We start from the raw sequence: 13,657 nt of genomic DNA on the forward strand, positions 1-13,657 counted from the left end.
GGCGAGATCCAGCTTGATTTAATGGGACTGCCTGCTTGATTTGGCTTTGGAGGTTCCTGGGAGTCAACGGCAAGGAAGTGAGACCCTTGGCTAACATCTGGCCCCTGTTGCCAATTTCATTGCAGCCACCACCATCCACCTCCCTCTGAGGAGAACCTCTCTGAACTTGGGCTATGATCTCTCTGCTGCTGCCTGCTGGAGATCTCTGTATTGTCCTGACCTCTCCCTCCTGCAAGAGCCACAGCCACAGCAGCTCAACATCTGGTGAGGATTAATGTTGATCCGTCCAGCTAGAAGTTCTTCTGGACTTTCGATGTCGCTGACCGGAAACAAGACCCAGGCAACGAGGGTCTGAAGAAAAAGGGGGACCTTTGCACTTGTCCCGAGCAAAACGAGGGGGGTGGGGGGGAAGGAAGGAGGGGGAACAAACCTCTTTTTGGAACTAACTCATGAAGAACAAGGGAGGAAAGCCGAAAATCAAAAGGAAAGGAGCCACAAGCGTATTTGGCTGTGATCTGACGGAATATCTTGAGAGCTCTGGACAAGATGGTAATAAAAATGGCTTCTTTATTTCTTATATTGTCTAGCGATGGGTCCTCTTAGACAGAAAGGATTAAGTGTCCACCTTTATTTGGTCTGCCACTGTAAAACATGTGAGTAATGCCTATTGATTTGTTCATCAAGATTGACCAACCTACAGTTTTCTTAGTTTAGTGAAATATTTTACTGTGTGGCAGAGAGAGGAAAGTTAGGGATGTACCACCAAGGGTTCCAACTTGATGTATTCAGTGAAGGAATAATTAAGACTTTTCATACCCTGGGGTGTGGTACAGGAGACTTTATCTCTCCAAGGATTTGGTCCTTCAAGGTCTGGGCACTGCTTTTTCTAAGATGCTCCAAACCCTGAACTTCCACTGAAATAAGTAGGAATAGAAGGTGGTTTGGAAGTTTTTTTCCTAAATAAGGAGCTAGGAATGGTTCATAGGCCCTGGTAAAAATCCCCATAATTTTCTTTCTTGAACAATAGAGAAGAGGGGGGAAAGTTCAGATAAAGTGAGAGCAGTGCTTCCTGTGTTTCTTACCAGAAACCCCATACCCTGCCTTGCCTGTGATCCATTTCTTCAGATGAACATATGGTGCGTCAGACCGTGGGAGGTGGCAGCGCCAATTTGGTTTTGAAGGGAATGGTTGGAAATGGAGAGAGAAACAGACTAGCTTTCTTAAAAGTGGGCTGGGTGACGAAACATGCCGCTGATTGAAGGAGGAGGTGGTCCCCCCCCCCCCAGAAAATGAAAATTTGATGGGAAATTACTGAAGCTTTCTTCCTCGCTTATTGCCATCTGCGTAGACATAATGTTCTCAGAGTAGATTTATTAGATTTCTTAAGACTCAGAGTTTCCAGGGCAAGGCAGCTTCAGCAACAATTACAAAGGCTGTTTATCCAATAAACTGTTGTGACTGTCCTCTGTGGATTGGATGCCTCCTTAGGGGAGTGTATTTATATAAGTGAAAAGGGTCTTTACACAGAACTGTAGCTTGCCAGGGTGCACAGTGTTATTCTCCTGCTCCTGACTATTGCACAAACATTTCCGCCCCACACACAGATTAGTCATAATATGAGCTTAATGTATTTGACAAATGTGTGTGACGGCAGGTTGCCAAGCATGGATGCGTGTCTCTCAAGCAGTGCCTAAATGCAGCCTGCTCTGGTGTGTAGCTTTTCCCTTTGGATCATCTACAGCAACAATACAGGCTTTTTCCCACCAAGAACAGGAAAGGCATGTGAATGGTGGATTGGGAAGAATTGCAGGAGAAGGTCTAGGAGATCACGTCTGTGAGGACTACTAAGCCAAGCCCCAAGCCTGTGCCTTTGTGACACAACCCTTCTGATTTCACAGACGAGACAGGCAGAGCCAGCAGGAGTATATATCAGAGCCTATGGTAGGCTGTAGGTCACAGATTGTGCAGCGTTTCTCTCAATTCAGTGCAGCTGTGGAAATAGAAACGAGAATCCATCTTTTATTTATTACATCAGAGGTAGAATGGGAAGCTGTACAGCTCCAGTGAGTGGGTACTTTATCAACAGCCTCTTTTTGCAGGATAGTGAAGTCCATCAGGCACGGCTTGTTAGGAGGATCAGGATGGGTAACAATTGTGTTGTTCTTCATGTTGATTGGCATGTCCCCCTTGGCCGGCACTGCATGATCCAGTAACGAAAAACTCTATTAGACCACAAGCCACTAAAAAGATGGGGGTTAGCTCTTAGGGTGTAGGTTAAATTGTAAAGATCACAGGCAGCAGAAGAGACGTGGGAGTTTTATTCCTTTGTTTGGTTGCAATGGAAGCAGGTAGAAAAATATTAAGGCAAAATCTATCTTCAGATAGCTGTGAGGGCGGAATGGAGGTGGCCGGCGAGGGGAGGGGGGGTTCAGATGTCAGTGGCATGAGACTTGTAACCTTCCAGATCTCCCTTTCTGAAACATCTGAGCTGAAATTACATCAGTTATGACAGGGAATTGACCATTGTTGGGTAATTTTATTTGAACCCTTCCCATCAGCATGGAGCAAGGCAATAAATCCAAGGCAGAAGTGTCTTTTTTAACCTGTGGTTGAGTATGAAAACATTGCTGTGTTCATTTTGAGTTCTGTGTGAGGATGGAGAAGCTCAGTAATGGACCTGGCAATTTATTTAGTTGTAAGGAAGGAGTTTGGGCTCAATGAGACTGTATTTAATCCGTGAGCTTGCACATGTAATTTAGGGTTAGAGCATTTTCACTTTGTATCCAAAAGAAACTTTCAGAACTGGGACTATGTGAACTCAGATACCTTTCACAAATTTATTTATTTAAATAAACTCAGAAGGATTAATCAGAACAACAGGGGTGTGTGTAGGTTGGGGGTTCAAGTCACAATGTCTTTGCTTTATTCCATCTTGCATTGGTGTTGCTTTGCACAGTGATCTTTCCAGTTTGCTTTGATGATTCTGGGAAGTCCACTGAGGAACTCTGTAATTGGAAGAGAGATCTCTACAAAAAGGAATCACTTGAGGAAGTCACAGGAAGTGGTGTTGGCAGAACTTTCCAGCTTTTTTCCCTCTGGGTCACCTCTTAGTACTCATCCCTAGGCTTATGTGAAGGGCCAAGGAGAAGAGGAATCTGTGCTCTCGTAACAGCTTGTTCTGGGCTGAGATGCCTGCCTTCCTGTTGGCTTGCTGTTACAAAGCAAATGCTGCTTTTTGCTCCTTTTGGAGGAATTCTTGGGCTTTTTCTGTAGCACAAGAGAAGAGGAAACTATTCAAGCAAAGAGAGAAGCAGAACAACTACAGGAGGTTTGTTCTCGGTCCAAATGAAGGCAAAATGAACTGATCCTTGGAACAGTCGAAAATGCACGCTTGTAGGTTCCATCTACACAAGTCCCTGTGTTTGCTGGGAACAACATGAGGACTTTGTATCACTTGTGCTGTGCAGGTTTTGTGTCTTCCAGATGCACAGCATCTTTTTTCTGTTTGAGACCACAGCACACAGGGAGTACCCCACTTACCCCAGTTTTCATCTCCATATACCACCCCATGGAGCTGCTTTTGGATCTCTTGTGAAATGTGTGGCCATATAAGTGGCATGATTTTACACTTAACAAACTCACTCAGTTCAGACATTAAATAAATAAATAAATAAATAATATGAACAAGGTTTGGGGTCACATGTTCTCTCTTCTACCCTTGTGCCTTATTCCTGGCAAATCAGAGTTTATTGTTATGTCTCAATTGGAAATTATGACTTGCTCTAACTTGCCAGGGCTTTCTCAGTGGCGGCCCCACAGTGGTGGAATGAGCTCCCAGAGGACATCAGGGCCCTGCGGGACCTTTTACAGTTCCGCAGGGCCTGTAAAACGGAGCTCTTCCACCAGGCTTTCGATTAGAAGCCGCCACTGATGAATGTGCCCTGGAACATCTTCTGGTCTGGGACCCTGTTGGATGCTATTTCTACCATTGGGCTGATTTGGAATACTGCCATCATCTGACCCTGTTGGATTCTGTCTTTATCATTGGGTTGATTTGGAATACCGCCATCATTAGCTTGTCTTTTTTATCTGTTAACTGATGTTGTTTAATTTTGTATGGTATTTTTAACTCTTTTAACTCAGTATTGTTCTATGATATTTTAATCCTGTTAGCCGCCTTGAGCCAGCGTGTCTGGCAAGGCGGGATACAAATAGAAACAATAAATAAATAAATAAATAAATAGTTTGCATGCATGTGAAAACCATGGTTTGATTGTGATTTCCATTTTGGCTTGCTAGCAAGCAGTGGTTTCTGTAAATCATAGTTTTCTCATTTTTGCAAAAAAATCATCCTCCTAATCATCATCATCATTATTATCAGTCTGCATTTCTCACTGGGAGCCAAGGCAAATAACAAGTAAGAAAAACTTTCAGTCAATCATTATACAGAATATAAAATATGTCATGCAGACAGTGGGCAGATTACAAGGTATTATAACAATGGAATCTAACAGCAAAAATTCCTAGTCAGATAAAATAGTGTAGTTGGGCTGGGATTGTAGAACGGGGGAGACCCCAAATGTGTGCCAACATATTTGTTTAAGACAAGAAGACAATCAGTGCTTCATACCCTTATTTGTTTAGGGCTAGGGATGGGCACAAACAGGCTTATGAATCTTTGTTCATGACAAATTTCAGCTGGTTCATGGTTTGCAAACTGAAATTTGCGAACTGTAGCCCAGCCATGAACTTCCACAAACTTTTAAGGCAGTTCGTGGAAGTTCGTGGGAATCAATTTCCAATTTCTCCTCTCTGCGAAACTGCCAAAAGATCAGAAACAGCTGACCTGTGGGAGCAAGCTGCCCCCACAGCTATGCTTTTCAGGCATGAACCTGGTTCAGTTAGTATGCAAGCCGATTGGGTTTGTGGGGTTCGTGGTTCACCCATGAACCACAAACTGAACCACATTTTTGTGGTTTGTGCCCATCCCTATTTAGAACAACAAGACAATCAGTGTAGGAAAGACTGTATCACTAATAAAAGTTACTGCAGCTTTGCTCCTCAGAGGAGCAAAGCTGTTATAGTAGAACATAGCAGAAGAGGCAGGCTGATAGAGAAGTTTGTGTCTCTCCTAACAGTTGTATGTTTCCCCTTAGAACGTGTCCAATCCATTTAACTTTTCCTTGCTTCTGTTTGCATTCTTTATGCCTTTCTTCAGAAGTACTTGGTAACCTGTAGAAGTTGTCCATGCATAAGCTATGCCACAGGTGTTCACACAGTGATGCCCTACCTTGCCACCTAGATTCTTATCAAGAAAGCAAATAAATGTTCAGTGATTTCTACACAGTGTTTTATGTGTGTACTTTCATAAAAGTACCAGTGACTCAGGTATTAATTTCTGTAATACAAGTTATAATGCAAGAAATGTATGAAATGTCCCCCCAAATAGTCCAGACAGTTGAAGAGAAATCTAGGGCACCTCAAACATGGGTCTGAATGTACTTCCCCCACACTCTCTCTCCCTAGGACATGGCTTTCCAATTGGTATTAAATCCTTACTAGTTACCTGGAGTAGAAGGAGCAGATTTGGCTGCACAACTACTGGATTGATTGTTTTCTTGTGCAGGTGTTAATCTCTCAAGCTTATGTCATGTAACAACATGCCCCCCCCCCCCATCCTATTTTACTGTTTGGCTGTTCTGCTACTGCTGTTTCTGTTACAGTCTTGCAAGCATTTTAGATTGTTTTAATTTATGTGGGTTCTGAATTTGCTTTGGATTGTGAGCCACTTTGAAGACTCAGTGATGGAAAAGGGGGTAAAAATGGCTTAGAGAACTGAATGTGCTAAGAAGGATGTTACACAGCTCATATGCAACATCTGGTACCCATGCATCTCGCCCACAGAAAAATATTCAACTTTCCCTCTTTGCACATTATAGCAAAAGTGTAAAAATTGGATTCACAAGTGTCTTGTTATCCACCCTCTCCTCTTCCTCATAACATTTGAAACCACCGGAGTTCCCCCCCCCCCGGGGGGGGGTTCACCATGGTTAAGACTTGTTTACTGTGAAGCTGGGCAATTCATGATGACAGCAGCACTTTTTTTTAATATAGAAGCTCCTTTAAATAAAAAGGAATTTCTCAGCTTTTCTGCAACACTTGTTGTTGCAGATACTTTTTCAAGCTTTATTTAGCACCCAAAAGAGATGGGAACGTCTGTATTCCTTTGTTGTTGTTATTTTAGTTTGTTAATGGCTGATGTCAGCAGTTTAGGCTGTAAATCCTGTTATGCAGTTTGCACTGGAAACCCCACACCTTTCCCCGAGTTCCCTTGTGTGATGAGCGCTAGCCCACAATTCTGCAAGGAAAATGAGCAGCCATTCAACGATCACACATTAGGATTTTGGAAGACAGGGATGCCAACTCCAGGTTGGGAAATTTCCTGAAGATTTTAGAGCTAGAACCTGTGGGAGGGTGGGATTTAGGGAAGGATGGGAGTTCAGCGTGCAGCAGGATATAATGCCATAGAATCCACCCTCCAAAGCAGCCATTTTCTCCAAGGGAACTGATTTCTGTTGTCTGGAAATCAGTTGATATTCTGGGAGATCTCCAGGTTCCAAGTGGAGGCCGGCAACTCTAAATTTACAGTAAATTTCCTGGGAGTAAGCCCCACTGAGTAGACCTCCTTAGGATTGCTCTCATAGTAGTTGAATGTAAGTAAATAGACTAATGCTGCAGTCCTGTCAGCATCTGATTGAATGACGGGCCTAATGGACACAGTGGATATTATTGCTAAGTAAACATGAATAGGCCAATGCTGCATAATTTTAGGTCCACCAGAGCATCCAGATTGGGTTAAATGCTATACTGAAATGTCCAGAAAGACAAATATCAGGAAAATGCTTTGTATGTATCATTAGCTAGATGTCCACCTTGCTGAAAAGAATCCAGGGTCTCAGATGAATTGTGAAACGAATAACAAGTTTGTGCTGCTTTCTGAAAAGGCTAGCGGTGCTTTGGGAGACGGTAGCAGAAGCAGCAGATTAGGGCAAATTTTATATTTTGTTTACTTTTGGGTTCAGTTTTTCATTCTGCACCACACCAGGGGTGTGGAAGCTTAGTAGAAAACAATAGAGCCTATAATGAAAAATCAGAACGCAGCACAATATCCAAACTTTTGAATGTGTGTAAAAACAGCTATTTTGCAGGCAGTTAGGACTGCAGACTCTGGGTTGGGAAATTCCTGGAGACTTGGGGGTGGAGCCTGGGGAGGATGGGGTTTGGCAGAGGGGAGGGACTTCAGTGGAATGTAATACCATAGAGTCCACTCTTCAAAGCAGTCAGCGGAGTTGATCTCTGCAGTCAGGAGATCTGTTGAGGTTCCAGGAAATCCCCAGATGGGGTTGCCAGCTCCAGGTTGGGAAATACCTGGAGAATCTGGGGGTGAAGCCTGAGGAGGGTGGGGTGTGGGGAGGAGAGAGGCTTCAGTGGGGCATAATGCCATAGAGTCTGCCTTCCCAAGTGGGCATTTTCTCCAGGTGAACTGCTCTGAGTTGCCTGGAGATCGTCAGTTGTTATCCCTGGGAGATCCCCACCTACCACCTGGAGGCTGGCAACCCTGTCTGCAGGCCCTCCTGGAGGCTGGGAAACCCTAGAGGCAGTTCCCCATCCAAAGCATCAGGCAGGTGACTGAGCGTGGCAATGCCACTGCTTTCAACTCTGCTGCGATCCTTCTCCCCAGCTGCTTTCCACCTTGGTGGCGTTTTAGACAGAAAGGGAGCCTGGGTTGGGTGACAGCGGCCTGGGTGGGTGTTGTGAGGGCTGGGCGGAAGAATGGCCAACCCTAACCCATCTTGCCTGCCACTTCTCTGTTGCTGATTCCCCACCCACCCCTGCTGTTTTCCTGCCACCTTTAAAAAAATGGACCTGCCCCTGCTGCATGCAGTTCTTCTTTAGAAATATTGTAAGAATAATGAAGAGGATGAGGGAGATGACCAGGGCTCTTTTTGTAGAAAAAGCCCAGCAGGAACTCATTAGCATAATAGGCCACACCCAACAGCAGAAACTCATTAGCATATTAGGCCACGCCCCTGCTAGTACAGCTCATTAGCACATTAGGCTGCATCCCCGTGTTACCAGAAGTGTGGTCATCCAGCCACACCCACCTTTTGCTTCTTATTCTGTTTATCGTGTTTGTGGTCAAAACCAGGGCTTTTTTTGTAGCAGGAACTCCTTTGTATGTTAGGCCACACACCCCTAATATAGCCAATCCTAATGAGCTTTTGCTGTTGGGTGCGGCTATTATGCTAATGAGTTCCTGCTGGGTGTGGCCAACTTGGGAGCCAGTCGGAACTCCGTTCCTGTGCGTTCCTGCCCAAAAATAGCCCTGGAGATGACAATCTGATTTAGCCCAGGGGGGAGGGGGGTTGTCTGTGGGGCTATTCTAGGGAGTCCATGAGTCCTTTCTAAGGACAGAGAAGGCCTCCTTGCATCCTCCAATGTGAAAATGGAGCTCTCTTAGTAATCTGGGAACTAGGGCAGACAATATCCACCATAGGCAGGGGTCATTTTGTGGAAAAAGAGGTGCAGGAGCTCATTAGCAGAACTTATTTGCATATGCCACACCCCCTGACATCACCAGAAGTGTATCAGAAGGCAACACCCACCGCTCAGGCTCCACTTGACTGTTTTGGATTGCTAGCTATTGGGGGGGGGGACATGCAGATCTGTCCTCGCTGAGGAGGGAGAGCTTGTACCTGAATAAACCTTGGCCTTAAAGGTGCCACTGGACTGTTTTGGACCGGGAGGGTGGGGGGAGCTCTGCAACTTACCTGGCTGCTTCTTGCTCTGACTGAGGGCTGCTGGGAGCAGGGGGTGGGGCTTGTTGCATGTGCCCACCCCCTGGGCTCTTTACTGCTGGAGCTCCGCGCCTGTGTGCTCCTGCAAGAAATGACCCCTGACCATAGGAAAGGGGACAGAATCAGCTTCCTGCTCTTTCAAAGGGTGGGAGCGCATGGAGCTGTAACTCTCCACAGTCAACTGACCACCAGACCACCTCAGGACACTAGCCGGAAGATGTGCTGCTTGGTTTGTGAGATCCAGGAGTTCAACCCTGGCTACTCTAATATGCTGAGTGGCACCCGAGGGGAAGGGGGAGGGTTCTGTCCAAATGTGCCATAGCTACTTCCAGTATATATATGAACTGTTTCCTACCTTATTTTCCCATGCAAAGTATCTCAGCATAGAGATGGATATCATTTGGCATGCATAGACAATATCTGATGGATATGAGAGGACGGAAGTCTAGACAGCCTGGGCAAGCTTGCCACATGCATTAGGACAAGGGGCTGTCAGTGACAGCTGCTAGAATAATGTATGCTAAATACTGGCGAAGAAGTGGATTACCTTCAAGACAAGAAACTTTAGATAAAATGTTTGAAACTGCAGTAATGGATAAACTGACTGTAATGTTGAGAGGACACTGAAGAAAACTTTGAAAAAAACATGGTTAAGTTTTTACAAATGGTTTGAAGAATAGAACAAATAAACTAGATGAATACTCAGCCAATCTAGAAGAAAGAAAGAACTATATTTTTATTTCTGTGCCAAAGATATATATAAAAATTAACTGGAATTTAGAACTCAAGTATGAGGTACCATAATAGATAATTTGATGATAAATGAAAATCCCCCCAATTTATGTATGTATATTTGTCTGATTGTCTGTACTGTGTCAGTTTTTCTTAAAATAAAATAAAAACTATGAAAAAAGGACAAGGGGCTCTCTGATCTGTGGCATGGACTGTCAAGGGAGTAACTTTAAATCAAAACGAGGGTCCTCGGGTTGTTAATATTTGAGAACCGCTGATCCAGCACATGATTATCTGCAATAATTTAAGGAGAGACAAGTAGCTATGGATTTTGGCAGTGGGAAGGTTGTAGCTTCAACATAAACTTTAAAGAAGAGTTTTCTACAATAGGAATACTCATGCTGGGGGAGACGCACATGTACGAGGGCGGATGTGAGGAATCTGTCATCATAACTCTCATCTCCCTGTTATTGTGCCAAGAAGAACTCTGGCAGCAGTGAAACCTCCACACGTTAAGGGAGTGATGGGAGGCGTCAGTTTTGATGCCTGCATTCTTTCTTTGCACAATGCTGCATGTTCCTTGCGACTTTGTATTTTCATGCATGTGGTGGTGAGAATAAGTAGTACAAAAGGAAACGCTGGCTCCTGTCCAGGTCTTTAGCCATTTGCCCTGAGTCCCTCTTTAGGAGAGATCAACAGATCTTGGCATCAGGCACTTGTGAGAAGGAAACTGAGTTTCATGCTGTTTGCTGCATAGTTTGTATTTATGCTCTTTGTTCTGATGAACTGAGATACCTTCTGTGGAGTCAGATTTGAGGAGAAGCTCTGTTCTGAGCCAAATTGGAAACCTGCAGTCCAGATGTGGGCTTCGGTTGTCTGTATCATGTGGTTTGTTTCTCTGCACGCTTGTGCCTATATTTGCAGTACGCTTTTATGACAGTGTGATGTATTTTTCTTTGGTTATTTTGATGTTTTTCTGTGCATACATTTGTCTGTTGTTGTACTGGTTTCATGCACAGATAAATGAGCATTTGATGCATGAAGATTGGGGTCCCACAAGGATCGGCAGGGGGCTCAGCCTAAGGCTGAAGGCAAGGAAGCTCTTCTGATCCCAATTAATACCCATGTACATGTTATGTAGGACGCTTAATGACTGAATGCTGTAACTAGAGCTAGGCTGCCTGCATAGGCTGCTGTTCATTTACCTTCCAAACCTTCTGTAGATCCTCTAGGCTGATGGTGTTTTTTAAACTGTCTTCGCCTGCAGTATCTGATACATTATCACCTGACCGTAATGCCTCCTTCCCTCCCCCTCCATCCATCCCCTTTCTAGAATACTTTAAACTGTTAGGTACTTAGCACTTTTTTTTGCAGCTTAAAGAGTCCTGGGGGTTGGGATTAATTAGGGTCAGAGGAAGCGATTTTCCTCCAATCCTAATTAATCCCCTCCCCAACTTCTTTCAGATGTGAAAAGAGCACAGTTTATACTTTTTAAAGCTTGCAGCATTGTAGACTGAGGTGGACTGATGGGAGTGGACTCTCCACCCCAATTTCAGCTATTAGGAGAGGTCTGTCCTAAAGGGCAGGTTAATTTTAATTGGGGGAAGCTCAGTCAGGCCAGTTTTCTACTATCAATCAATCTGTGCCTTCTGCAGGGCAGTGAACATGCATAGCCCTTGACATGGCATGGAGGGGGAGGGGTGTTTTTTAGGAATTTTTTAAAAATAAATTTTTCTGCATTGCCCTTCTCTGCCCTCACGTCTATGGTTGGCTTCCTTTTTCTGCCCTCTTGATCAGTGTGGGGGGCACCCGCATTACTATTATTATTAGAGAGAATGACACTATTAGGTGAGCGTAGTGTGCAAGCAAGCGAGTCCTTATTTATGGCACATAATGGAATGCAAATTGCTACTTAGGCTGCACAGAATGTGATCTGTAGGCGTGCTCTGCAGTAGATGTTGGTATATGCACAGACCCTTATCTATAAGTTTGTGTCTGTGGCCATTTTCACACAGGTTGTCTGAAGACTGATGCTGTTGTGAAGTGTTTCCCCTCCCCTCACTTCCACACAGCATTGTGGTACATTTGTGCACTTCCTGGCTTTCCCTGGCTCCCCCTCCCTCCTGTCTATCTTTCACAAACTTGTTTTGTTCCAGAGTTTTGGGAAAGATTGAAGCAAAGCCTGGGTGACTATTGTGTGGGCAGGAAAGTTTGGATTTTTCTGGCCCCATCCACACGGCAGTTGTTTTCCTTGCCACTGTCCCCATGATGGCCATCTGCTCTTTCTGCCATGGAGGGGGCTTAAAAATAAAATAAAATGGGGAAGGGCCATGGTTCAGAGGTAAAGCATCTCCTTGGCATGTAGAAGGTCCCAGGTTCAATCCTCCGCATCTTCAATTAAAAAGAGCAGGTAGGAGGTGATGTGAGAAAGCTCTGCCTGAGGCCCTTGAGAGCCACTGCCGGTCTGAGTAGACAGTATTGTCTTTGATGGATTAATGGTCTGATTCAGTATAGAGCTTCTAGGAGGGCTGCTAGAGTCCTGGCCCCACTGCTGGACCTCCTGATGGCACCTGGTATTTTTGGCCAATGTGTGACAGGATGTTGGACTAGATGGGCCATTGGCCTGATCCAACATTGGCTTCTCTTATGTTCTTAAAGCAGCTGCATGTGTCCAAGATCAGCAACTGAATATTGTTATATATCAATATAATCTTATAGTAAAGTGTAACACAGGTCCTCTGGATTCATTTGAAAAGAAAAGTCTTTAGTACCTGTCCTTGCACAGATATATGGGGAAAGGCAGATTTCTGCAAAGAAAGGGGACAGAACATACTTAAAAAAATAGAAAACTGGGCGTTCAGAGAACTTGTTACACATATTGTTATAATATTAGATAAATATAATGTGTACAATTGCTTATCTTTTTTTTAAAACCATGACCTGGGTGATCTGGGGCTCTTTTTTAAAATTAAATAACCACTAACTAATTGGAATATCTCCTGTCATCAAGGAGCTATTGTGGTGTAATGATTAGAGTGTCAGACTAGGCTCTGGGAGACCCAGATCTGACTCCTCACTCTGCCATGGAAACTCGCTGGGGGGACCTTGGGCCAGTCCCGCGCTCTCAGCCTAGCTGACCTCATAGGGTTGTTCCAAGGGTAAAATGGAGGAAAGGAGAATGATGAAAACCACCTTGGGTCCCCCTTTGAGGGAGGTCATAAGAACATAAGAGACGCCAATGTTGGATCAGGCCAAAGGCCCATCTAGTCCAACGCTCTGTGACACAGTGGCCAAAAATACCAGGTGCCATCAGGAGTTCCATCAGTGGGGCCAGGACATTAGAAGCCCTCCCACTGTTGGCCCCTCCAAGCACCAAGAAGACAGAGCATCACTTGCCCCAGAGCCCCTATCTATACCTTGTGGCTAATAGCCACTGATGGACCTCTGCTCCATATCTATATACTAATAGCCAAGTTGCCCCCGTGAGTGCGGATCACTAAATCCGTGCTCCGGGGGCACTTGGGGGGGGGAGATTTGTGCACACGTGGGGCGGTCCCCACGTGTGCACAAAAATCGAAAAAGTTGAAAAAAATTTCGGGGGGATGTTTAAATCCCCCCAAAAGTGACAGAGCATCCCCTGCACATGCGCAGGGAACGCTCTGTAGCTGGCCTCGCCGCCGCGCCGCCGCCTCCTCCTCGGAGCCGGGCATTAGAAGCCCTCCCACTGTTGACCCCCCCCCAAGCACCAAGAAGACAGAGCATCACTTGCCCCAGAGCCCCTAGCTATACCTTGTGGCTAATAGCCACTGATGGACCTCTGCTCCATATGCTTATCTAATTCCCTTTTGAAGCCGTCCATGCTTGTAGCTGCCACCACTTCCTGTGGCAGTGAATTCCATGTGTTAATCACTCTTTGGGTGAAGAAGTACTTCCTTTTATCTGTTCTAACCCGACCGCTCAGCAATTTCATGGAGTGCCCACGGGTTCTTGTATTGTGAGAAAGGGAGAAAAGTACCTCTTTCTCTACCTGCTCTTTCCCATGCATAATCTTATAAACCTCGATCATG

At 45.0% G+C, this 13,657-nt stretch overlaps 1 protein-coding gene across 1 annotated transcript in view; it reads left to right on the forward strand.

The window, feature by feature from the left end:
- Positions 1-449: 449 nt before the first annotated feature.
- The window catches only part of ARHGAP31 (Rho GTPase activating protein 31), a 131,172-nt gene continuing 117,964 nt past the window's right edge, over positions 450-13,657 (forward strand). Inside the window, exon 1 of the mRNA XM_015406123.1 lies at positions 450-549. Coding sequence (XP_015261609.1) covers positions 450-549 — 100 coding nt within the window. The remainder of the gene's footprint in view (positions 550-13,657) is intronic.

Source organism: Gekko japonicus, unplaced genomic scaffold (assembly GCF_001447785.1).
Source record: "Gekko japonicus isolate JY-2015 unplaced genomic scaffold, Gekko_japonicus_V1.1 scaffold919, whole genome shotgun sequence".
NCBI lineage: Eukaryota > Metazoa > Chordata > Lepidosauria > Squamata > Gekkonidae > Gekko > Gekko japonicus.